This window comes from Mercenaria mercenaria, chromosome 19, assembly GCF_021730395.1.
Source record: "Mercenaria mercenaria strain notata chromosome 19, MADL_Memer_1, whole genome shotgun sequence".
NCBI classification, from domain to species: domain Eukaryota; kingdom Metazoa; phylum Mollusca; class Bivalvia; order Venerida; family Veneridae; genus Mercenaria; species Mercenaria mercenaria.
In genome coordinates this window covers 42,579,131-42,606,260 of record NC_069379.1, presented here as the reverse complement: position 1 = coordinate 42,606,260, position 27,130 = coordinate 42,579,131, and the positions used below count along the sequence as shown (strand labels likewise).

The following is a 27,130-nucleotide window of genomic DNA, read 5'->3' as shown; positions in this document are numbered from 1 at the left end:
AATGTTGTTTCAAATTTATGTCAAATGAAGGTTGTGTTTTCTAATGTAAAAGGTGTAAAAAGTGCATTATAAAATCTTTATCTTGAAAGATGTTTGTATTCAGAGCCTGCCAAAATTTAACTGGGTATAAAGTTTCTTTAAGATATTATGAAAAAGCTTTGAATTAGAAATATACTTTTCAGTCAAGTCTTGTTTTTGTACCTATAATGTTTTGAATGGGAATCTTACTTTATCAGTGCAGAATTGCAGCTTATAACATCGGCAGTGGTACAGAGATTATTATGGTTGTAGCTTAACCGCTTTTTTTCCGCATTGTACATACCCCGGTATGTATGATTGATTAATATATTTTATGCCATTTACCTTTAAGTTATATGATGCTTGAGGGGATCCAGACATTTGCCCCCCAGGACATTTGCCCCCCAATTAAAAAGTGGACTGCTGGACATTTGCCCCCCAGTTGAAATGGTAGATAGGATATTTGCCCCCCAGTGCTTATTTCTGAAACGGACATTTGCCCTCCCCCCCAATATTTTGGTCCCCTAGTGATTTTTTAGGAACTTAGTAGAAGATAATTATCATATTGTAGATAACATTGTCTTTGTTTCTTACATATTTCTAGTAGATAATTGCCAAATTAACAAGTTTGAGTGTTAAAAACATTGCACAAACTAAAAAATTGTAACATTGTTATGAGCACTTTTATAACTCAATAATAGGCTATTATTTACCTTAACACCTGAATGTTATTAACATATTCATCAAATTTTTATCAATAAAATAGTTTTTTTTTTACTGAAAATTGCCTTTTAGAGTAATTTTGATAATAAAACAACATAAAACACAGTATATCTACTGGCACATAGGACAAAAATATTGGGGGGCAAATGTCCATTCTAAAAATAAGAAGTGGGGGGCAAATGTCCTATCTGCCATTTCAACTGGGGGGCAAATGTTCGGAAATACAATTTTTCATTGGGGGGGCAAATGTCCTGGGGGCAAATGTCCTACAATCTGCTTGAGTGGATATTTTTGCCCTCCACTATACATTTTTTTAAATTTTTTTTGCATTTGGAGACACTATGTATTTAATTATTTACTGTTCATGGATAAAAATGAAATAAGTATTGTACATTCAGAAATCTGCATTATGTGGAGTTGAGTGGAGGACATCATCCCTGCAGAAGGAAACTATATCACAGCTTAAATTCACACCCATCTTTAATAAAATCATTTTTTGATTTTGCATAAGATCTAAGATAATCTCACTAGCCTTTTTCAAATATAAATTTTATTAACCACATCCTTGTATAGCAGTTGACTGCCATCTGTATGATCTCTGTCAGCTGCTTGAATTTCAAAAGAAACGCCTTGAAAAAAATGATTTGTCAGCAACTGGTTTTGTGGAAATAATAATTTTATTTACAAAAAAGCAAAAAATGAAGATAGTTTGAAAGAAAATAATGATATTTGGCCATTGATAATGATCCATCATGCACCAGTACAGATCATAAATGATAGCATTATATCACAGTATTTCAGCTATAACTTCGTTTTTGGAATACAGTTGAAACTTGATATCTCGAATTCTGCACTTATCTCGAAGACATTTTCAAGTCCTGTCCCAAAAATACGTGCACAAAATATCATTTTAAGTCCAATATGGGCTATCTTGAAGTAAAACCTTCGATCTCTTGGAATTGACAAGATACCCAGTTGACAGCTGTAGTTCTAGTTGATAAAACTTGCTGGGTCCCAGTCAGATTTCACGATATGATTTAAAGAAATTTAGTCTTTGAAAATGTGAAAAAAGTCCTTGAAAATGTGAAAAAAGTCCTTGAAAATTACTTGGATGTTCTGTATGAACCATGACCTGGATCACGGTTTATTTCTTATACTGTTAATTGGTAAATTAATTGTGTCCCGTCTGTTAAGGTCTGTACTGGTGTCATATGGTAAGATATGGTTGTGACACCAGTGGGGTTCCAACCCACAACCTCTGGGTTGAGCAGCCTTCATTCTAACCATTAGACCACCTTTCCCATCTGTTTAAAATCATTGGATAATTAAATTCTAAAATTTTTAAAATCAGTGATCTGTTGTGAGTCCAGTTTTAAACTCTAAAACATTGGAATGGTTAACTCAATAACAGTTTTTCGTGCTACACCCGCATACCACTGATGAAAAAAAAATTCTTTGCTGATAAGCCCAACCAGAGTTAGATTGTTAAGCACTTAGTGATTTATATATTACTTTGTGTAGTGTCTTACCCTATTGTTCAACCCAACTACCAAAATGACACTGGTGCTGATAAAACAAGTGGAATTATTATCCGTAACATTCCTTCTAGTACTTTCAAGGCTAGATGTATTTTCTTGATAAATTGTTTGTTTTGGATTTTACACCATTTTTCAACAGTATTTCAGTTATGCAACAACAGGCAGTTAACCTAACCAGTGTTCCTGGAATCTGTACCAGTACAAACGTGTTCTCCATAAGTAACTACAAACTTCTCCACATGATTCAGAAGTGGAGGATGAAAGAAATCCTGACACAATATTGTCTGTTACTTATCAAATTGTCACGGAGAACAAACGCCTCACCCCGAGGATCAAACTCACAACCACGCGATCCATAGATCATTGCTGTCCCTATTGAGTTCAGTGGGTGGACTGAGTGTTATCTACAGGGTGTTTCAGAAAATGTATATATACATGGTTATTAAAGTAAAGGATTCCCAGGAATAAATTTAAAAGTTTAAAATGATATAAAATTAGGTAAATACATGTAAAATGAAATCTAACCTTCACTTCGGAATGGCAGATAGGGGGCAGGGCATTAATTATTACTGATGACAAAACAAACAAGATGAAATGTACCTAGGGATGATAGTATCCAAATAAAAGCCAGAACGGCCCTTTAAACATTTTTAAAATTTATTAAAATTTAAAGTTCCATAAGGCTATAAATTTTATGTTAGAAACAGATGAAACAGCTGTCCAGACAGATGTTATGCATAATATCATGGGTAGAAAAGCACTACTTTCATTTCTACACATGATCTTGTAATGTTAGAACCATAAAGGGAGATAATAAAAATAATGGATTCAGTCATATTTTCTACTATGTACATCAGTATTCAAACATTTGACAGATATTATCGAAAATAATTTTCAAAATGGGAGTTAACAAGAAATTAACATATTTTATTTTTGTAACAAATATGTGGCAGCCACATTATAAACAAAGGCTTTATGGGGCTTTAAGGAACATATTTTTATTTTGTGTTGCCTCTAAATATTATATTTGTATCCATCTAATAAACCATTTGTGCCTAATAAATTTGATAAACTGGAAAGTGCTTGTTTTTATCAACAAGAGAGCATTTTTTTGTATGACAGTCAATTATGCAATTACTGATTATAAAGATGAAACACAAAAAATAATTTGATATTTTCCCATTATGTCTTATTCCAGTATTAAACAGTAGTTTCAACTTAGTGATAAAACCAGTTTACAGTTTATTACAGGTATTGTGTAAAAATATAAAGGTTAGATCACTTTCACTCGTTTGACCATTTTCAGCCCATGCGCAATGCAGCCCATAACAAAATAAAAATGGATATTTGTCAATAACTGTGTATTTGGACGTTCTAGCTTTCTGTACAGTTGAACTTCGTTCACTTGAACTTGGATAATTCGAAAACCACCCGTTGCTCGAACTCATTGTCAGGCCCAAGCAAAGTTCCCTTTATTAGTCCCCTACTGGTTGAAAACCAGTTTCGGGGACTATAGGAATGCGCTTTTCCGTCATTCCGTCCGTCCGTCCGTCCGTCCGCAATTTTGTGTCCGGTCCATAACTCTGTCATCCATGAAGGGATTTTAATATTACTTGGCACAAATGTTCCCCATGATGAAACGACGTGTCACGCGCAAAACCCGGACCCCTAGCTCAAAGGTCAAGGTCACAGTTGGAGGTCAAAGGTCAACAGGGCTTTTTTCCTGTCCGGTCCATAACTCTCCCATCCATGAAGGGATTTTAATATTACTTGGCACAAATGTTCCCCATGATGAGACGACGTGTCATGCGCAAAACCCGGACCCCTAGCTCAAAGGTCAAGGTCACAGTTGGAGGTCAAAGGTCAACAGGGCTTTTTTCCTGTCCGGTCCATAACTCTCCTATCCATGAAGGGATTTTAATATTACTTGGCACAAATGTTCCCCATGATGAGACGACGTGTCATGCGCAAAACCTAGACACCTAGCTTAAAGGTCAAGGTCACAATTTGAGGTCAAAGGTCAACAGGGCTTTTTTCCTGTCCGGTCCATAACTCTGCCGTCCATGAAGGGATTTTAATATTACTTGGCACAAATGTACCTCATAATAAGACGATGTGTCATGCACAAGATTCAGACCCCTAGCTCAAAGGTCAAGGTCACACTTAGCAGTCAAATGTTAACATAGCATGAACAGGGTCTGTTTCGTGTCCGGTCCATAACTCTGACATTCATTAAGAGATTTTAATATTACTTGGCACAAATGTTCCCCATGATGAGACGACGTGTCATGCGCAAATCCCTGACCCTTAGCTCAAAGGTCAAGGTCACAATTGGAGGTCAAAGGTCAATATTTTTTTTTTCCTGTCAGATCCAGAACTCTGTCATCCATCAAGGGATTACAATATCACTTGGCGTAATTGTTCCCCATGATGAGATGACATGTCATGCGCAACACCCAGTACCCTAGCTTAAAGGTCAAGGTCACACTTTGAGATCAAAGGTCAGTAGGATTTTTTTCCTGTCCAGTGTAAAACTTTGTCATGCAAAACAGGATTTAGATATCAGTTGGCACAAATATTCCCCTGGATGAGACAACATGTTATGCATAAAACCCAAGCCCAGGGTCTAATGTCAAGGTCACACTTAGAGACCAAAGGTCAGACACAAGAATGACTTTGTCTGGAGCATTTCTTCTTCATGCATGGAGGGATTTTGATGTAACTTGGCACAAATGTTCACCAACATAAGACGGATTGTCATGCGCAAAAACCAGGTCCCTTGGTCTAAGGTCAAGGTCATATTTAGAGGTCAAAGGTCAAATTCAAGAATGACTTTGTCCGGAGCATTTTCTTCTTCATGCATTGAGGGATTTTGATGTAACTTGGACCAAATGTTCACCACCATGAGGCACCCTTGTTTTTAGAATTACGTCCCTTTGTTATTACTATAAATAGATTTTATTGTAACTTTTTTATTATTGGCCGTAGAGAAAAATCGAGACCACTTTTCTGTGGTACAACATGCATGTTACATCCATTTTTTAGGTGTATTTTGACCTATCTCTACCTGGTAAAGAGTTTCTTTTGGACTTATATTATATAGATTTTTTTTTTTTTTTTTTTTTTTTTTTTTTTTTTTTAATTTAATTAATTTCCCTTTGTTGGTACTATAAATAACTTATATGATAACTTTTTTATAATCGGCAAAAACATTTCAATATGAAAACAACTGTGGGTTTTTATATATGCACATTTTAATCCAGATGTGTTGTTATAACATATTGTATATAATAGTACAATATTGTTTATACATCATTGACAGATATCAGTTCATGATGTTATACTGTAGTAGAGAAAATTAGGTGCCTTCCAGTAGGGGACTTTGTATTGCATGGCAATACTTCATTCACTTGTTATTTCAATGGCTTGAACTACAGATAGCTGGAACAAATTTGCCCGGTCCCATCAATTTTGAGTGAACGAAGTTCAGTTGTATTTGGTATGCTAATATATGGTATATACTGGGAAATAAGAATGTTTTGTTCAGTATGTCTGAATTTTTATGTTTGTTCTGTCTGAATTTGTTATGTCTGGTCTGTCTGAATTTTTATGTCCACTCTGTCTGAATTTTTATTTCCAGTCTGTCTGAAATTTTATGTCTGGTCTGAATTTTTATGTCAAGTCTGTCTGAATTTTTGTCTGGTATGTGTGGTCTGAATTTTTATGTCCAGTCTGTCTGAATTTTTATGTCTTTAGCCATCTGATTAACATCAGACAAAGGTTTTGGCAGAACAAATAATAAAGTGTTCAGGACAGCTGGTATTAACATTTTACTGGTAAATGCCTTGGAGGGATAGTAGGTATATTAGTGTCAGATACTCAATAAACAAAATGATATGTCAGTGGCAGACTTTTCTTAACAGTTGTATTATAAATATGAGAATTGTTACATAAGCTTTTATTGATAGCTTGAAACTTCATTGGTTGTGGGGGCCGAGTGGTTAAGGTCGCTGACTTCAAATCACTTTTCCCACACCGATGTGCGTTCGAGCCTCACTCGGGGCATTGAATTCTTCATGTGAGGAAGCCACCCAGCTGGCTTACGAAAGGTCGTGGTTCTACTCAGATGCCCGCTCGTGATAAAATAATACACAGAGGGGCACCTAGGGTCTTCCTCCACCATCAAAGCTGGAAAGTTGCCATATGACCTATAATTGTGTTGGTGCGACATTAAATCCTACAAAATAAATAAAATCATTGGTTGAGAAAGACTAATGCTCATATTGTGATTCTTGGAAAGATTTAATACAGTTAATGAAGTTGTTAAATTTGGTTCAACTGTGCAATATGTAAATCTGAAGAATTGCAAAATCCATTTTTGAACTAGTATACCTTTAAAGGCTCATGATGCCTTTGTTTAAAATGTGGCTGCCACATTTTCCGTTATGAACATAAGATACATTAATTTCTTGTTAAATCCTATTTCTGATAATAAGTTTCTTTAACATTTGTCAAAGGTTTGAATATTGCTGAATATACTAGAATGTTTTATTGAATCTTTTATTGTTTCTTTTACCTCCCTTTAATGTTCTAACTATAACAGTTTATGTGCAATATTAAAAGTAGTGCTTTCTTGCCATCTAAGTACACATAAGGCGTAAAAAAAAATTGTTTGTTTCCGGAATCCCGACCTACCCTAAATTTTTGGCCCGACCCTAAATGTTTTTATGGCCTTGGAGAATATTTTTTTCAACTTTTTAACAAAAAAATGCAAAACTACACTTTTTATGCTTTAAACATAGCCAGTGATGTTAGAAATCAACTTACTGATGCTCTAAAGGCATAACCCCCTTATTTGTAATCATTTTTTGACAAAAAAATAATTTCCGAAAAGTCCCCCTTAATAAAAAAAAATTCAAAAAAAAAAAACAATTCCGACCTACCTACCCTAATTTTTTTCAGCATGTTACCGGAAACAAAGAATTTTTTTTTTTACGCCTTTTTTTTCCTATTTGGAAAGCAGTTTCATCTGTTTTTAAGCATTATGGACCTTTAAGATACTTTAAACAAGTCATGGTAAATAAACCTGAAGAAGGTCTTTATAAGACCGAAACCGGAAGTTTAATTAATTAAATAAATCAGTGTGTTACTTGGTGTTACTTGTTGTCACCTTGTCTTTCATTGGTTCTGTTGTATTAGTCATGGTTAAAATTAAATTGAGATATGATTGGTTGATTTGCAATTGGTTTTCCAAATGATACTGTGATGTCATTAATCTATAGATCTTTATTCAGTGTGAGAAAATGTGTATAAAAAAACAACACACTAAGATTTCTTTAACTGCACCTTTTAAGTGAAAGGAATTAAGGACAGACAAGAGATATTACAAAATTTAGTAAATATTCATATTTTTTAGCTCACCTGAGCACGAAGTGCTCAAAGGTGAGCTTTAGTGATCACCCAGTGTCCGGTGTTGTCCGTCCGTCGTCAACAATTTGACTGTTAACACTCTAGAGGTCACATTTTTGGCCCAATCTTAATGAAACTTGGTCAGAATGTTACCCTCAATAAAATCTTGGACGGGTTCGATATTGGGTCATCTGGGTCAAAAACTAGGTCACCAGGTCAAATCAAAGGGAAAGCTTGTTAACACTCTAGAGGTCACAATTTTGGCCCAATCTTAATGAAACTTGGTCAGAGTGTTATCCTTAATAAAGTCTTGGATAAGTTTGATATTGAGTCATCAGGGGTCAAAAACTAGGTCACCAGGTCAAATCAAAGGAAAAGCTTGTTAACACTGTAGAGGCCAAATTTATGACTATATCTTCGTAAAACTTGTTCAGAATGTTAATATTGATGATGTTAAGGTCAAGTTCAAATCTGGGTCGTGTATGGTCAAAAACTAGGTCACCCGTTCAAATCAAAGGAAAAGTTAGTTAACACTGTAGAGGCCACATTTATGACCATATCTTAATGAAACTTGGTCAAAATGTTAATCTTGATGATCTTTAGGTCAAGTTTAAATCTGGGTCAGCTGGGGTGAAAAACTAGGTCACTAGGTCAAATCAAAGGAAAAGCTTGTTAACACTCTAGAGGCCACATTTATGACTGTATCTTCATGAAACTTAGTCAGAATGTTAAACTTGATGATCTTTAGGTCAAGTTTGAATCTGGGTCATGTTGGGTCAAAAACTAGGTCACATGTACAGATCAAAGGAAAAGCTTGTTAACACTCTAGAGGCCACATTTATGACTATATCTTCATGAAACTTAGTCAGAATGTTTAACTTGATGATTTTTAGGTCAAGTTCGTATCTGGGTCATGTTGGATCAAAAACTAGGTCACAGGGTCAAATCAAAGGAAAAGCTAGTTAACACTTTAGAGGCCATATCTTAATGAAACTTGGTCAGAATGTTAATCTTGATGATTTTTGGGTCAATAGGTCAGGTGAGCGATACAGGGCCTTCATGGCCCTCTTGTTTGTTTTTCAATTTTAATGTTTAGGATTAATAATTTAGAAGAGTATTTATTTTTGGTATGTTTTAACTTTGAAATCTGTTTTATGCCAAAATTTGTCCCAATTTTAGAGTTTACTGCCCAAAATTGCCAAACTATTTAAAAACTATAAATATTTGACCTAATCACATCGCCAACACCTATAGTTTACTATTTTTGTTTTCATCATATAAAGTACTGTTCGTAAGTATTGACCTGGCACTCATTAATTTTCGCCAATATTTTCGGGTGTTTACATGATACTTGCAGCATTTACAAAAGTACAAGTTCCTTGAATTGTCCATTGAATGAACGAATACCTGGCCATTCCAGAAGATTTTAGTTGGCATTATGTAGAATGGTTTACTGACATATACGTAGAAGAATGTTGAAGAGTATTTCTTTCAATAAAGGAACAGTTAATCATGATATTGAGTATGACAATTTTCCGGCCTGTTATGTTTAATATAGATGAAACAAAAAAATGATATGGTCACACAGAGGACTCTAACCCACAACCCTGAGATTTGTAGCTAAATGCCTATTCCACACAGCTATATCTGCACATGAAAAATGATCATGTTTTAATATTAAGAAATGTATTGGTATTGTATACGTTATTTACAAAAATGTAGGTTCGGACTTCGAAAATTAATTTTCGTAAACAAACAGAATATTAATGAGTGCAAGGTCAATACTTACGGACAATACCTTGTACGCTCTGACCGTTATATTGACATTTTGCCGACATATTTGATATTCTTCTGTCATGGTTTTAACTCCTAACGAGGATTTGTGCAAATGCCCATGATAGAAGTGTTTAATTACTTTAAACATGTAAAAGTATTAAGGCCAATAGTATGATTTTTCATAGCTTTGTAACACTAAATTTATGTATTTGTTTGAGTTTCTTTTCTTAGTTAACTTTGAGCTCGCCCATACAACTCAACAGGAAGAGTGCAGATCTATTGCTAACAGGGTCGTAAGTTCAGTCCTCTTTGGGTGTGTATGTTCTTGATGACAATTTGATCCAAATTTTTTTGTATGGGTAGGTAGGTAGGGATTTCTTTTGTGTGCATAATCATATAGGGAAATGAAGTTTTTTTCATCTGACTGGCCAGAAAAAAAAGTTTGGCCGCAACGATTTTCAAGGGTACCACAAAAAGTTTTTGTTTATCCCCCCGCCAAAGGCGAAGGGGATATTAGAAATGCTCTCCGTCCGTGCGTGCGTGCGTGCGTGCGTCCGTCCGCAACGATCTTTGTCCGGAGCATAACTCCAAAAATACTGGAGGGATTTTCTTCAAACTTCATACACTGATAGAACACATTGGGAGGAAGTGCAGTGTGCAAAAACAATAACTCTACCTTGCCTATTTTTTGAGTTATTCCCCTTTATCTTATTTTCTTAAAAAAATTTGTCCAGAGCATAAGTCCAAAAGTACTGGAGGGATTTTCTTCAAACTTCATACACTGATAGAACACATTGGGAGGAAGTGCAGTGTGCAAGAACAATAACTCTACCTTGCCTATTTTTTGAGTTATTCCCCTTTATCTTATTTTCTTAAAAAAAGTTGTCCGGAGCGTAACTCCAAAAGTACTGGAGGGATTTTCTTCAAACTTCATACACTGATAGAACACATTGGGAGGAAGTGCAGTGTGCAAGAACAATAACTCTACCATGCCTATTTTTTGAGTTATTCCCCTTTATCTTATTTTCTTAAAAAAAATTGTCCGGAACATAACTTCAAAAGTACTAGAGGGATTTTCTTCAAACTTCATACGCTGATAGAACACACTGGGAGGAAGTGCAGTGTGCAAGAACAATAACTCTGCCTTGCCTATTTTTTGAGTTATTCCCCTTTATCTTATTTTCTTAAAAAAATTTGTCCGGAGCATAACTCCAAAAGTACTGGAGGGATTTTCTTCAAACTTCATACACTGATAGAACACATTGGGAGGAAGTGCAATGTTCAAGAACAATAACTCTACCTTGCCTATTTTTTGAGTTATTCCCCTTTATCATATTTTCTTAAAAAAAATTGTCTGCAGCATATCTTTTTCATGCATGGAGGGATTTTGATATATCTTGGCACAAATGTTCACCATCACGAGGCGGAGTGTCATGCGTAAGAACCAGGTCCCTAGGTCTAAGGTCAAGGTCACACTTAGAGGTCAAAGGATACAAGAATGAAAACCTTGTCCGGAGCATTTCTTCTTCATGCATAGAGGGATTTTGATATAACTTGGCACAAATGTTCACCACCACGAGACAGAGTGTCATGCGCAAGATCCAGGTCCCTAGGTCTAAGGTCAAGGTCACAGAGGCCAAAGGTCAGATACAAGAATGACTTTGTCCAAAGCATTTCTTCTTCATGCATGGAGGGATTTTGATGTAACTTAACACAATTATACACCATCATGAGACGAAGTGTAATGTGCAGTTCCCTTCTTTAGAATTACTTCCCTTTGTTGTTACTTTAAATAGCTTTTATTGTAATTTTTTCATTACTAGTCGTAGGGAAAAATCAAGACCACTCTTCTGTAGTACAACATGCATGCTACATCCAATTTTGAGGTGTATTTTGACCAATCTCTACCTGGTAAAGATTTCTGTGTGGACTTACAATTTTTTTTTTTTTTTTTTTTTTTTTAAGATTAACTTCCCTTAGTTGTTACTATAAATAACTTATATTGTAACATTTTTATAATTGACCATAGGGAAAAAACAAGACCACTTTTCTGTGGTACAACATGGATGTTACTTTCCAATTTTAGGTGTATTTTAAGATATCTCTACCTGGTAAGGAGTTTTTTTTTGTGGACTTTGAAAAACAAAAGACTTACAATGATTACTAAACAACCACAAAATTAAATTCCATTTGCAAATACAGCTGCTAGAGTAAAGAAATTTGCAGTGACGGGCATATATTGTGACATTCTGGCACTCTTGTTCCCTGTTAGCTTTCCATTCCTTCTTTTTACAGTAGCCATATAGAAAAACTGTTCATGAAAATTAATAAAATTTAGCAGTAAACCACCTCACTGCAGACTTATTCTTTCTTCCACATCTTTAAAACCCCTGATGTGGACCACAACTAAACGGTTCTTCAAAGCTTTCCCCAAAATTAATACTTTCAGACACTAACTTGCCAGGAACTTTAGCCTTCAATTATAATATGCCCGGCGGGGGGATTGGCCATGTCTAACATGGCTCTTGTTTTATTATTTAATGATAGCCCAGGGACTTCTATTGCTGGGTAGTAATCTTGTTAACCATTATGTACATTTTTATTTTTGCAGCAGTTACAAAAGTACAAAGTCAGCATGAAATCTACACCTGTGATAATCACTTTTGTTTCCATGGTAACAACCTGGTATCCAGTAGCAACTGAAACACTACCACCAATAAATGAAAAAAATTTAGATCCTGATGCAGCACACGTTTGTCAAGTCACAGAAAAGTAAGTATATTTGATTTATAATAAGTTTTGTTGCTGAATTGAATAAGACATGATAAACTTTGAAAACATTTAAATTCGCTGGCATGAAATTTTCTTCAATCGGCAAAAAAGACAGTTTCATGCGGGCTTTAATTCGCACAATTTCAATTTAAGATAGAATTTAAAAAAAAAAAAAAATTTTTTTTTCAGAAATTATGAGCATTGCATGTGTATTATCATGTACAGCCTGTCAATAAAAATGGCCTGTTATGACCTTGTAAACAATATGACTGCTGTCTAACCGATGATAATTGTTGTTAATTGACACTATGTTTAGGTAAAGTGTGAATAAGTATTAATTTAAAAGATTGATTTTGAAGTCTTAGTATGAATAGCACTTAACAACAATGGGAGAGGCAAATAATTACAAAGCTGCAACATTACATTCAATAACGAATTATGGACCAGTTCATTCTAGAATGAAAGTTGATATTTCATTTATTTCAGAGAAGCCTACACAGAGAGAGTTTCATACAAACAATACTTCACAGAGACGACTAATACCTGGTGTTGGGCTGTCCCGCCTAGATGTACAGAATACAGGTAAAAATGCTTGTTATTTTGTTTTGGGTTTAACGCTGTTTTTCAACAGTATTTCAGTTATGTAATGGCAGGCAGTTAACTTTGTAACCAGTGTTCTGGGATTCTATATCAGTACTAACCTTTTCTCCGCAAGTAACTACCAACTTCCCCACATGAGTCAGAGTTGATTTTAGACTCAATGTCTTTTATCAAATTGTCACAGAGAACATAATATGCCCTGACCAGGGATCGAACTCATGACCCCGCGATCCGTAGATCGGGCTCTCCCTATTGAGCTAAGCGGGCAGACACAGGTAAAAATGAGTTTGATTAAATAAGTTATAAATGTTAAGTTATAAACTTAATGTTTCATCCTGTTTTTTATTCCCAATCGCATGCCTGACATTTTTAAAATTTCCCAATATTTGCAGTTCTTACTTGGTCTCCACATGTAGCCAATAGCTTCCCCACTTATGAGGCTTCCTCACACTAATCTTAAAGTTTCCTCACCAGATAAGTTTCCTCAAATGAAACTTCCCAACCTTTGAAGCTTTCTACATTGAAAATCCCACCCTTGCAGCTTCTTGTAATTGCTGCCTCTAGCTTTTATAGTTGATTAAGTTATTAATCTCTTTCCACAATTGCTGCCTCTACCTTTAACAGCTGATTTAGATTAATATTGATTTTATTTTCGCAATTGCTACCTCTACCTTTAACAGTTGATTTAGATAATATTGATTTTATTTTCGCAATTGCTACCTCTACCTTTAACAGTTGATTTAGATAATATTGATTTTATTTTTGCAATTGCTACCTCTACCTTTAACAGTTGATTTAGATAATATTGATTTTATTTTCGCAATTGCTACCTCTACCTTTAACAGTTGATTTAGATAATATTGATTTTATTTTCGCAATTGCTACCTCTACCTTTAACAGCTGATTTAGATTAATATTGATTTTATTTCCACAATTGCTACCTCTACCTTTAACAGTTGATTTAGATAATATTGATTTTATTTTCGCAATTGCTGCCTCTAACTTTTTAGAGCTTTTTCCAGCAATTCCATGTGGCTGAATATCGGCCCCATTTTGAGTGCCAAACAGCCTCCATTTTTCCCAATTTGGTGCAAAAAATTCCCAGTTCAAGGAAAAAATTCCCAGCTGAAATGAATTTTTGTTATTCAAAGAAAATATTTGCATGATAAAGCAATACAAAAATTGTTGGAAAAAACCAACCTTTTACTATTTTTAGTATAAATATGGCTGTTTTTGCATCCCTGCAAAAATTAAATATATGAATCTGCCAGAATATTGTACATTAGTAAGTTAAAATACACATTCATTAAAATTTATTGAATAAAGTACCCAAAACATGTTGACAGATAGTTCTTACACCATTAAAATCAAATGTCACATATTCGTGACCCGATTTTTTTTCACTCAAGCACAAACACTCTTGGCTTTTTTTTTTTTGGACAATTTAGTTGTAATTTTAGTGAAAACTTACTACCGGTAAGTGTAAACAAAAGTTTAAACATGACAATCAGTTTCTGCAAAGTCTCACAAGAATCAGCAACTTGAAAAAAATCATGAAGAATAAATTCTCTAAATTTCAATGGGGAATAATATAAATTTGCAGTTTATTTTGAATGTTTACCAGAAAAACTTGAAAATAAATTTTTAAACTACAATGTAGTATAATTAAATGTTAAAACTTCACAATTTAATTGATTTGTTAGTACATTTTCTCCAATTTTGTCAATTTACTGCATAAAAATTCCCAATTAGACCAAGGGCCTTTTTCCCAAAAACCCTAGAAAAAGCCCTGCTTTTACAGTTGATTAAAATTTGAGCCGCGCCATGAGAAAACCAACAAAGTGCGTTTGCGACCAGCATGGATCCGGACCAGCCTGCGCATCCGCACAGTTCACTTTCTAAGCCTATTGAAATTAGAGAAACAGTTAGCGAACAGCATGGATCCTGATCAGACTGTTCAGATGGGCAGGCTGGTCTGGATCCATGCTGGTCGCAAACGCACTATGTTGGTTTTCTCATGGCGCGGCTCATATATTGATTTTATTTCCACAGTTGCTGCCTCTAGCTTTAACAGTTGATTTAGATATATTGATTTTATTTCCACAGTTGCTGCCTCTAGCTTTAACAGTTGATTTAGATATATTGATTTTATTTCCACAGTTGCTGCCTCAAGCTTTAACAGTTGATTTAGATATATTGATTTTATTTCCACAGTTGCTGCCTCTAGTTTTAACAGTTGATTTAGATATATTGATTTTATTTCCACAGTTGCTGCCTCTAGTTTTAACAGTTGATTTAGATATATTGATCTTATTTCCACAGTTGCTGCCTCTAGCTTTAACAGTCGATTTAGATATATTGATTTTATTTCCACAGTTGCTGCCTCAAGCTTTAACAGTTGATTTAAATATATTGATTTTATTTCCACAGTTTATCAGTTGATTTTAAATTATATTGAATTTATTTCCAGAATTGCTGCCTCTGGCTTTGACACTTGATTTATATTTCCACAGTTGCTTCCTCTAGTTTTAAGAGTTGATTTAGATATACCGGTATTGATTTTTATCTGCAATTGTGGCAGCTTTACAGTTGATACAGATTCATTTCTTTCATTTCAAGACTTGCAGCAAGAACAGCATATAAAGAAGAAGTCCGTTACAGAGATCGTAAACGTTATTATTGCTGTGAAGGCTATAAGTCACAGCTGGGAAATAATTACTGTATTCGTAAGTATGATTCTGTAATATTTGTAGGTGGCCCGGTGGTCTAGTTGTAACACACTTGGTTGTCAATCTAGAGGTCCGGAGTTCGAATCCCTGTCCAGGCACTGTTAATTTCTGAAATGCTCTTTGTGTGTCTCCCACCTAACTAAGAGACCAGGGTCCAGTTGTTCGAAACTTTAACCCAGCTGTTAAACTAATCGCTGGTTAAATTTTGATCCAAAATATTAGTTTTTATGGGAAACACTAGTATAATGGTTTGATTTTATTGTAAGGACTTTTTATTGTTCATAATCCTTAACTTATAATGTTTTTCTAAGTCTTCTAAAATGTCGAAATATAGCCCTAAAAGTTAATCGACCATTAGCTTAATCGCCTGTTAAAGTTTCGAACAACTGGGCCCAGTACTGATTTTTCCCCAGATAGACTGTTTCGCTGGAATCTGTGCTATTCACCTGGCTTGTTAAAGAACCAGACTGCCAATCGCAAAGAGCTAGGCTAAGTTAGTCGGACAGACCTGTATCTAAAAGGACTTCTCTCTCTCTCTGTTCTGGAGGCTTTCTGTCATCAGATCACTCTGTATTTGTACTAATAGAGAATGAATTTGGCACCCTGAATGGTTGCATTTGTGCTATGTAAAGTGCATTTGAACATGCTAATCGTCAAAATGGTGTTATATAAATCTGGTATGATATTTAGATGTGAGCTTTTTGTTACAAAAGACCATCTAATTTTACAAAATTCCAACTTTTATATTCCAACTCTCACACCAATATTTTATGAATTTTGTCCTTTTACTTAGAATATCAGGTTAAAGTTTTTATATACTTTCTTTTTATCTCTGTTATAACTTGATGGATTTGAACTTAAAATAATTAATGGATTTATGGTACTTCAGATTTAAGATAATTATCCCATAATCATCTTTCACATCATATGACACAAGGGCCATAAGTCTTGCACCAAAACTTCATGAACTACGTCCCTTTTTATGCCCCCGAAGGGAGGCATATAGTTTTTGAACCCTCTGTCGGTCTGTCCGCAATTTTCGTGTCCGGTCCATATCTTTTGTCATCCATGGATGGATTTTCAAATAACTTGGCATGAATGTGTACCACAGTAAGACGACTTGTCGCGCGCAAGACCCAGGTCTGTAGCTCAAAGGTCAAGGTCACACTTAGACGTTAAAGGTCATATTTCATGATAGTGCATTGATGGGCGTGTCCGGTCCATATCTTTGTCATTCATGCATGGATTTTAAAATTATTGGGCATGAATGTGTACCACAGTAAGACGACGTGTCGCGCGCAAGACCCAGGTCTGTAGCTCAAAGGTCAAGGTCACACTTAGACGTTAAAGGTCATATTTCATGATAGTGCATTGATGGGCGTGTCCGGTCCATATCTTTGTCATTCATGCATGGATTTTAAAATAACTACGCATGAATGTGTGGCACAGTAAGACGACGTGTCGCGCGCAAGACCCAGGTCCGTCGGTCAAAGGTCCTAAACTCTAACATCGACCATAACTATTCATTCAAAGTGCCATCGGGGGCATGTGTCATCCTATGGAGACAGCTCTTGTTTACCTTCATTTCAGGTAAAAGTTTTGATGCACATTCTCTCTTGAAACAGTTGTTCCATATCATCACCGTCATCATATGACACAAAGTCCATAACCTTGTACCAATATTAAATGAATTATGCCCACTTTTTACTTACAATTTCACCTTAAAATTTTATGCACTTTCACTCTTGTCTTTTTTTATCACTGAATGGATATAATTCAAACTTTAAATACTTGTTCTGCAGCACAAGGTTCATTACTCTGGCAGAAATTAAGAAATAATTTATAGCAAAAGAGTGCTTTAACACTATTTATGCACGATGGGCAGTTATACGTCGGGCTGTGCCCTCGTGAAATTATTTTTAGGACTTATTACCGCCCGAGAGTATAAATAGTGTTAAAACACGGTTTTGCTATAAATTATTTCTATTCTAATATGCGCTTAATCTAAAATAGTAGATAAAATATAGTAGCGTTCTTTCTTGGTAGCAACAAAAACATTGACGTCACCGCACGTTAACGTGAAGTCATTCTAGCATAAGAGTGTTTTAACAGAGAAAAGCATAATTAGAATATTCCATGAATTATGCCCCTTTCGTACTTTACATGTTTTTTTATTGGTGATCATACACTTAATAACTGATATTTTGAATGAATGTAATTTAAACTTCAAATAGTTGTACCAAATTATCACCAACTTCATATGACAAGTTCCATGAAATGTAGATGCTTACATTTTTTTTCTGAGATTGGAGAGTGTTTTTTTTTTCACCTGATTCATCTTGTCAATTCAGAAACTTGACACAGTAAATGTTTTGTTAACTGAGACACAGCAATGTTGCAGGGGTATTTATCATTCCAGTGATAGCTCTAGTTACCTCAGATAATTGCCCTATTCCACTATCTAGCATCGAAATGGTCAAGTGCACTGTCTCTTCTGTCAGCTCTTGTTATCACCCCCCCCCCCACCCCACACCCACCTCCAAAAAAAAAATAATAATGTCTTTAACCTTTAGCCTGCTGGCGGCATTTGTATCTGCCTTTGTGACCAGTGCAGACCAAGATCAGCCTGCACATCCGTGCTGATCATGGTCTGCACTGTTCGCTATTCAGTCAGTAAATTTTCAGTGAACACCCCTTTGAATAATAAATGGTATTGCCCAGATTGAATGATGGACCAGTCCATTTAAGAAATTTAGCAGGCTAAGGGTTAATCAGGTTCAGCATAATTTTGGTAAAAGTTGTCAAAATTCATATTCCTTACAGGTTTACTTTTTAGCTAAAGTTTTGACTTAATAATTTTTAAAAAAATGTTATAGTACTATATATTATTACTACTTCATGGTGACTAGTTTTTGACACAGTCTGAATCATTTCACCAAATTAAGATGCATAGAGACACGCTATTTCTGTAATTATAGTGTTCAAATTTCTTTTGTGACGTAAAAAGGCATCAGTGCATAGCAAATTATATATTTTCCTGCTGTATAATGTTTTTGCCTGTACTATACTGTAAAAACACATATTTTCGCAGGGTCATATTTTCGCTGGGTCATAATTTCGCGAATTTGAAAGTTTGAGCATGTTCGCGAGGTTAAATATTCACGAAATAGTGAAAAAAGACATACTACTTGAATTTGAATTAGTTGTATACTAATGGTGAATATTTATGCGAGGATTAATTTTTGCAAGATATAGCACCTCGCGAATACAGCGAAAATTCCTCGCGAAAATTTCTGCTTTTACAGTATATATGAACTGAACAATGAAACTTTCCTGACAAGTTCATACATCATGTTTTATATGATGTGCACAATGACCTGCGGTTTTAGGTTTTTCCACAAAGAATAATTGTCTTATTATTCAAAATTACCTTTTATTAAACCATATGCAAATTAATTATTTACGCAAAAACAAAACATCTACATTAGTTAGTTGTACTGGGTGTGGTCACACTCATTTAAGGCCCACAGTGCTTTCATATGCATGTACAAAATGTTACAAAAAGATTTTGTCTTGAAATAATGATTTGAGGTGCTGCTGGGGTCTTCTTCCGCTATTAAAGCTGGTGTTCACCATTTTGAGTGGTCAGAGCAAAAGTGGTCTATGTACATTAGATAACAAGGCTTACACAGACCTTGAAAAGGTCTTGACTTTGGTGCTAGTTTGTGAGAACTTATTGAAAATGATTTTAAACCTAAAACAACTTGAATTTAATAAAAATTACTTTAATTTCGACTAAAACTCCTTGTATTGAAAAATGGCCTGTCAGCAATTTGTTTGAAGAATAAATTTAAAACAGAAGCAGGCAAAATGAAGATAATTTGAAGAAAATAATGATATTTGGTCACTTCCTATATGCTCCAGTAGCAGTCGTAAAAGAGAGAATTTTGTCAAAGTTTATGTAGAGTGCAATTCCTATTATCACACATTTTTGAAAATAATTGAAAAATGTTGTTGCTTCGGGAATAAGATTTCAGAAAAAAAATAGCTCTTGGAAAAGTACTTGTATTTTGTCTTGGATGATCTGTATAAATCGTAGATAAAGAAGCACCTAGAATAGTTTTGCTCTCACACCTCAGGGCGGAGATTGTATGTCAAAATAGATAAAATTGAGCCGCGCCATGAGAAAACCAACATAGTGGCTTTGCGACCATTATGGATCCAGACCAGCCTGCGCATCTGCGCAGTCTGGTCAGGATCCATGCTGTTCGCTTTTAAAGCCTATTGGAATTGGAGAAACTGTTAGCGAACAGCATGGATCTTGACCAGACTGCGCGGATGGGCAGGCTGGTCTGGATCCATGCTGGTCGCAAACCCACTATGTTGGTTTTCTCATGGTGCGGCTCAAATGTATTGCTTGATCGGTTACCTGAGTAATGGCATTCTAAGTTGATGTATAAAAATCTGCTTTTTCTTTCAGCTCACTGTGATAACGACTGCTATGCCCAGTTGTCGCAGGGTTATTGTGTGACCCCTGGAAAATGCAAATGTAACCCAGGGTTCAAAGGTCAAAACTGTGAATCTGGTAAGCCATTTCAAATTGTCTCCCTTTGATGCAGATACTGTGAAATCATTAATATTCGTGGGGAACTAATTTTCGTGGATTTCGTGGTTGAATCAATCCACGAAATTTAATACCAACGAACAAGTAAAATTCCCATTCATTTTGTGTTCAAAAGTTAAAGTCCACGCATTTATATTCCCAAGAAATTACCGTTTTGACCAAAACCATGAAATTTCATGCCCATGAAATTAAATTATTTTACAGTATTGCAGTCTTCTATCAAAATATATGACACTGTTGTGACTACCAGACAGGGTGATGGTGACAGTGGTCAAAGTGGAAGCCTAATCTGAGATAATGTATCATGCTTGAAGCTGTTTATTTCTGTCGATATGAAATTAAAGATATTTGAGGGCTGTAATCTAAAGAAAAAGTTCTCAGTACAAATGCAATTACTGTAAAATTTTTATTGTTGGGGATCACAAGGAGTGTCGGCCTGGCTGCTTAAGCGATGAGCTATCTTTAGCTTGAGTGAGCAGTATTTGAGCGAACCATGCTCGAGCAAGCTGTGCTTGAGCTGTCAATGCTTGAACGAGCAGTGCTAAAGCTATCAATGCTTGAGCAAGTTGTTCTTGAGCGAGCAGTGCTTGAGCTATCAATGCTTGAGCGAACAGTGATTGAGCTTTCCATGTTTGAGTGAGCAGTGCTTGCAAATGAGCATGCAAAATGAGTCCATCAGAGCAAGGGCACCAGCATATCTCGAGGGATTCTGTAGATGTTATAATGCATCAAGACCCTACATAGAACAATATACATAAGAAATGTAAAATGTAGCAATTATTTACTGGCTGTAACTCAGGGTTTCAACAAACTAAATTTAAATGAGTTATGATCTTTTTATTATAGGTTGTGCCAGTAATCAGTGGGGACCAGATTGTTCAAATACATGTCAGTGCGGAACACATGGATCATGTGACCCAACAAATGGCAACTGTGTTTGTCACATTGGTAAGTGTCTTTGTCACATTGTTAATTGTCTTTGTCACATTGGTAACTGAGTTTGTCACATTGGTAACTGTGTTTGTCACATCAGTAAGTGTGTTTGTCACATTGGTAAGAGAATTTGTCACATTGGTAACTGAGTATGTCACATCAGTAAGTATGTTTGTCACATCAGTAAGTGTGTTTGTCACATTGGTAACTGAGTATGTCACATCAGTAAGTGTGTTTGTCACATTGGTAACAGAATTTGTCACATTGGTAATTGAGTATGTCACATCAGTAAATGTGTTTGTCACATCGATTTTGTAACTGAGTATGTCACATCAGTTAGTGTGTTTGTCACATTGGTTGTATTTGTTAGTGTGTTTGTCACATTGGTAATTGAGTTTGTCACATTGGTAACTGAGTATGTCACATCAGTAAGTGTGTGTCACATTGGTAACTGAGTTTGTCACATCGGTAACTGAGTATGTCCCATCAGTAAGTGTGTTTGTCCCATTAGTAAGTGTATTTGTCACATTAGTAATTGCGTTTGTCACATTGGTAACTGAGTTTGTCACATCGGTAAGTGTGTTTCTCACATTAGTAACAGAGTTTATCACATAAGTAATTGTGTTTATCATCTTGGTAACTGAGTATGTCATATCAGTAAGTGTGTTTGTCACATTGGTAACAGAATTTGTCACATTGGTTGTATGTGTGTTTGTCACGTTGCGTTTCATTTTGGGTATAGTGCCACTTTAAACAGTATAATGATCATGTAAAGGCAGGCAGTTAACCTAACACAGGCCTTGCATTCTGTACAAGTACTAACCTATTCTCTGCAACTAACTGCCAAGTTCTCAACATGATTCAGAGGTGGATGATAAATGCTTTCCGACACAATGTCTTTTATCATATCTTCACAGAGAACATATGCCAACCCATGGGCATGAACTCACGTCCTGCGATCTGTAGATCTGTGCTCTCCCTCTTTTATTAGCTAAAAGGCTACAGGTAATCAAAAACTGTGAAAATATTAAATTTAGAATAATGGGTGTAAAATGAAGTGCGGCTCTTTTGGTAGGACATGGGTTGAGGATGTTGAACCTTGATTGCAAGTTTCAAAGATGAAATAAAGAGGAATTTTATTTATTTTTAAGCCCCCGAAGGGAGGCATATTAGTTTTCAACTGTCCGTCCGTTAGTTTGTCACAACGTTAACTTTTTATGTTAACTTTTTGCATGAAGGCACTTTACTCGCAAACCACTGCATCCAGGACCTTCAGACTTCACATGCTGATAGTACTTATTGAGTACACAACCCCTATTGACTTTGGGTCAAAGGTCAAGGCGCTGCGGGGGCATTTGTCACCATTAGTGACAGCTCTTGTTTTGGCATTTAATTGTTTAAGTTGATAGAATCAAGATCACCCCAAAAATTAGAACTAAGAAGAACTTTTTCATATTATTTGATGCAAGTCTAATAACATATTTTTATTTTGTGTTATAGGTTGGACTGGCAATGATTGCTCTCAGAAGTGTTACAACAGTTTTGGTTTACACTGTGTACATCCGTGCGTGTGTGAAAATGGCGCAACATGTGATAATGTGAATGGGAAATGTACATGTAAGACAGGCTTTTATGGAGCTTAGTAAGTGGAAATTTCCATTTTTTTGGACACTTTTTTTTTTTGAAAGGAAAAATCTGCAATTGCGATTGAGAGATTTGGATCCATATTTGAGAGCATTAATACTGTAAAATCATTTAATTTCGTGGGCATGAAATTTCGTGGTTTTGGTCAAAATGGCAATTTCGTGGGGATATGAATTCGTGGATTTCAACTTTTGAACATAAAATTAATGGCAAATTTACTTGTTCGTTGAGATTAAATTTCGTGGATTGACTCAACCACAAAATCCACGAAAATTAGTCCCCCACGAATATTAATGATTTAACAGTATGCCATGAATGATTTATATTCAAAACATCTGAAAATAAACCATAAGTAAGTTTTTAGCTAACAAGAGCACAAGGTGAAACGTTGTTATCGCTATGATCCGGCTTAGAGGTCAGTCTTCAAAGAAAATCTCCTGTGAAACATTTAGGTGGAAGTTGATGGGACTTGGCATGAAAACTCATTGAGTGGTGTTCAAACAGGTCTGCTTGTTGCACATAGGGGCTGCATTAGCTAGAAATGTAAAAATCATCAAACTTCTTGGCCTAAACAGCTGCTCCTATTTTGAAATAATTTGATATGAGTGTTTCATGGGTGACCCAGCCACTAGCAAGATTGTTCAAATTATGCTGATTGGTAAAAAAGAAAACATGACCACCAGGTGGTTAGGTCACTTTTCTCTGTATGTATAATGTGGAAACTTAAAAAAAATCTCTTAAGATTCAAACCAATTTCCAGATTTTAAGATAATTATCCCCCGCCAATGAAATCGGGAGTGGGGTATTGAAATGGCGTTGTCCATCCGCGCGTCCGTCCGTCCGCAGCCATTTGTCAGTAACTAGCAGGTAGAATTTCATGAAACTTAAAATAAACATGAACCAACATACTGCGATGATGCCCGTCAAGTTTTTTGTTTGATTGGTCAATTTCCAATTTCCCTTAGAGTTATTGCCCTTTATTTACTGAAAAATGTCCAAAAATGTCCGTACGCAGCCATTTATCAGTAACTAGCTGGTAGAATTTCATGAAATTTGAAATAAAGATGAATCAACATACTGCGATGATGCCCGTCAATTTTTTATTTTTTTTTGAATTGGTCAATTTCCCTTAGAGTTATTGCCCTTGATTTAATGAAAAATGCGCAAAAATGTCCGTCTGCAGCCATTTCTCAGTAACTATCAGGTAGAATTTCATAAAACTTCAAATAAACATGCATCAACATACTGTGATGATGCCCGTTTTTTTGTGTGTTTTTTTGGATTGGTCGATTTCCCTTAGGGTTATTGCCCTTGATTTAATGAAAAATCCACGTCTGCAGCCATTTCTCAGTAACAAGCTGGTAGAACTTCATGAAACTTGAAATAAATATGAACCATCATACTTCAATGATGTCTGTCTTTTTTTTTTTCAATTGGTCAATTTTCCATAGAGTTATTGCCCTTTAATTGTTTAAAAATCTACAGATTTGTACTTAACAAACCAACCAATTTGTAGAATTTCATTAAACTTCTTTCATTCTTTTCCATGAACATTTATTATAAACATGTGAAGTTTTGTACCCACGCCTAGTCACCTTGCCTTGGTCGCATCCCCTCACCCCCCCACCCTCCGCAAAAAAAAAAATAATAATTCCTTTTAAAAAAAATTTTTTTCTAACCTTCCATGAAAATTTATTAGCATGCAGAGTTGTACCATTCCCCCACCTCACTCTCTACTCAGTCCTGCCCACCACCCCGATAATGCATCCCCATTCCCCACCCATTTTTTTTTTTTTTTTCATTTTATATTTTCCATCAATATTTTCTGTTAAAATGATTTTGACTAATGAAATTATTTGCTTCTTAGTAACATCCTTAAATTTTTGCCAGATAAAATTTTTTGCCATTCCTCACCTCAAGCCCTTTCAGCGGGGGATACCAATTCATCAAATTTGCTTGTTATACTTAGTTTTTCATTAAAATAACTTGGCCGCCAGATCGCATTGTCATTTACCCCTTTGTGTATATTATGGAAACTTTAACAATCTGCCTGTCAGAAATTGCTGGTCTGGTCTCAAAATAATTTTACACAAAAGTTTTACTAAGATTGTTCCAGCTGTTCAGATTTTGTAAAAAAAACAACAGTTTTTATCCGATTTTCACCAAACTTGCTGACAATGTTTGTGGGCATAATATCTCAGCCAAGTTTAATAACCAGCCAAATCGTCCCAGGCACTCGTGGATTATGGCCCTTGAAATACTCGAAAAACTGCAAATTCAGCCTTATCCGCTCTCTAAGTTAAACAGTTTTCATCCGATCTTCACCAAACTTGCTGACAATGTTTGTCGGCCAAGTTCCATAACCAGCCAAATCGTCCCAGGCACTCTTGGATTATGGCCCTTGAATTACTTGAAAAACTGCGGAAACCTTGTCCGCTCTCTAAGTCAAACAGTTTTCATCCGATTTTCACACTAAACTTGCTGACAATGTTTGTGGGCATTATCGCTCGGCCAGGTTTGATAACCAGCCAAATCGTCCCAGGCACTCTTGGATTATGGCCCTTGAATTACTCGAAAAACTGCGAATTTAGCCTTGTCCGCTCTCTAAGTCGAACAGTTTTCATCCGATCTTCACCAAACTTGGTGACAATGTTTGTGGGCATAATATCTCAGCCAAGTTCGATAACCACCCAAATCGCCCAAGGCACTTTTGCATTATGGCCCTTGAATTACTCAAAATCTGTGAAATTAGCCTTGTCCATTCAAACAGTTTTGATCCGATTGTCAATTTCATCCCACATGGAACCTCACAAATACCTTGATTCCTTCTTACTCTTTTTTTTGGGTTAACAAGGCATACAGCATCAACATTATTACCTTTAAGATACGTAACTAAATATTTAGACAGGCATATTTTATGACAGTCTGGCACTCTTGTTTTTAAGATTTTTAATGTACATTTTCAGTTGTCATAAGAAATGTGACCCTTCAAGTACAGGAGAAGAGGGCTGCGAGCAGACTTGTCCCTGCCAGAATGATGGGGTGTGTGATGCTCAAACAGGGGCTTGTACTTGTAAGCCAGGATTCAAGGTAATTCAAAAACTTTTTTTTTGAATGTTTCAATGATCATAAGAGAAGTTTGGAATATATGGCTTAACCCTTATCATACTGAACACGATTGATTCTGCCTTTGTGACCAGTGTAGATCATGATCAGCCTGCACATCCGTGCAGGCTGATCATGGTCTGCACTGTTCGCTATTCAGTCTGTAAATTTTCAGTGAATACCCCTTTGAATAATAAATGGTATTGCCCAAATTGAATGATAGACCAGTCCATTTTAGAGATTTAGCAGGGTAAGGCTAACCCCTAAAAGAAGCTGTTCAGATGGTAATGGTGTTGTGTCAAGTTATTGCACTAACTGTAATTTGACTGCTGGGAAGTCCAGTCTGGTGTAACGGTCAGTTTTTTTCTTTAGTCAGTTTACAAAACCTAGGGGGAGAGGGTAACTAGGAGAGAAACATTAACTAGTTGTTTTTTTCTTCATTTTTGTGTACATAAAAAAAAAAGGGAAAACAAATTTGGGGTGGGGGGAAGGAAACAAACCAAAGGGGGAAATCAACCAGTTAGTTTTTTAGTGAGACTGAAATTGTTCAAATAATAGAGCTACTTTAATCAGCCTTTCTTTGGCATCCACGTCCACATCACAAGGTTAAATTTGTGCTTGTAAGCTGGTTTCTACGGAACTACAAGGCCAAATGCTTTCATACTTCATACATATCTTTGGCACCATGAGATGACCTCCCAGGACAAGTTACATAACTCTAGTTTTTATTTTTTAAAAATTACGCCCTTTTTTAGCTCAACTTTCTGAACAAAGATAGAGCTATTGGACTCACGTGTGTCACCCGTGTGTCGACATCAGCGTCTGCATCCCAGTTTGGGTAAGGTTTTGTATGTAAGCTAATATCTCAGTGACCACTTGTGGGAATGGATTGAAACTAAATATTATGAATACTTGCTAATCTGACAGTAAATATATATATAATAAAAAATAAGTTCAAAATTAGCCTGTACCAATGGCTTTTATTTCTGCTGAAGTTGTTCACAAATTCATATTCACTCATTGTTAAAGCTTCGACTGTGCTTAAATTTTTCACTGAATGCAGTGACAAATTTTGACTGTGTCTTATTTTTGCAGGGGGAATTCTGCACACAGCGCTGTGATAGATTTCATTGGGGAGTTAATTGCACAAATAGATGCAATTGTAACTTCGGAACGTGTAATAAAAAAGATGGTGAATGTTACTGTGATCTTGGATATGCAGGAGACAGGTGATTAAACGCATACAATGTTTCTTTGAT

The 27,130-nt window shown here is 35.7% G+C and overlaps 1 protein-coding gene across 9 annotated transcripts in view; it reads left to right on the top strand.

The window, feature by feature from the left end:
• Window positions 1-27,130, top strand: part of LOC123542893 (multiple epidermal growth factor-like domains protein 10) — an 82,222-nt gene that overhangs the window by 19,330 nt on the left and 35,762 nt on the right. For all 9 annotated transcript variants that reach the window (XM_053532185.1, XM_053532184.1, XM_053532187.1 and 6 more), the window contains 8 exons: window positions 12,076-12,236; window positions 12,723-12,818; window positions 15,456-15,562; window positions 20,046-20,150; window positions 21,036-21,137; window positions 22,623-22,764; window positions 25,733-25,856; window positions 26,967-27,100. In XM_053532185.1, coding sequence (XP_053388160.1) covers window positions 12,100-12,236; window positions 12,723-12,818; window positions 15,456-15,562; window positions 20,046-20,150; window positions 21,036-21,137; window positions 22,623-22,764; window positions 25,733-25,856; window positions 26,967-27,100 — 947 coding nt within the window. In that variant the 5' untranslated portion in view covers window positions 12,076-12,099. The remainder of the gene's footprint in view (window positions 1-12,075; window positions 12,237-12,722; window positions 12,819-15,455; window positions 15,563-20,045; window positions 20,151-21,035; window positions 21,138-22,622; window positions 22,765-25,732; window positions 25,857-26,966; window positions 27,101-27,130) is intronic.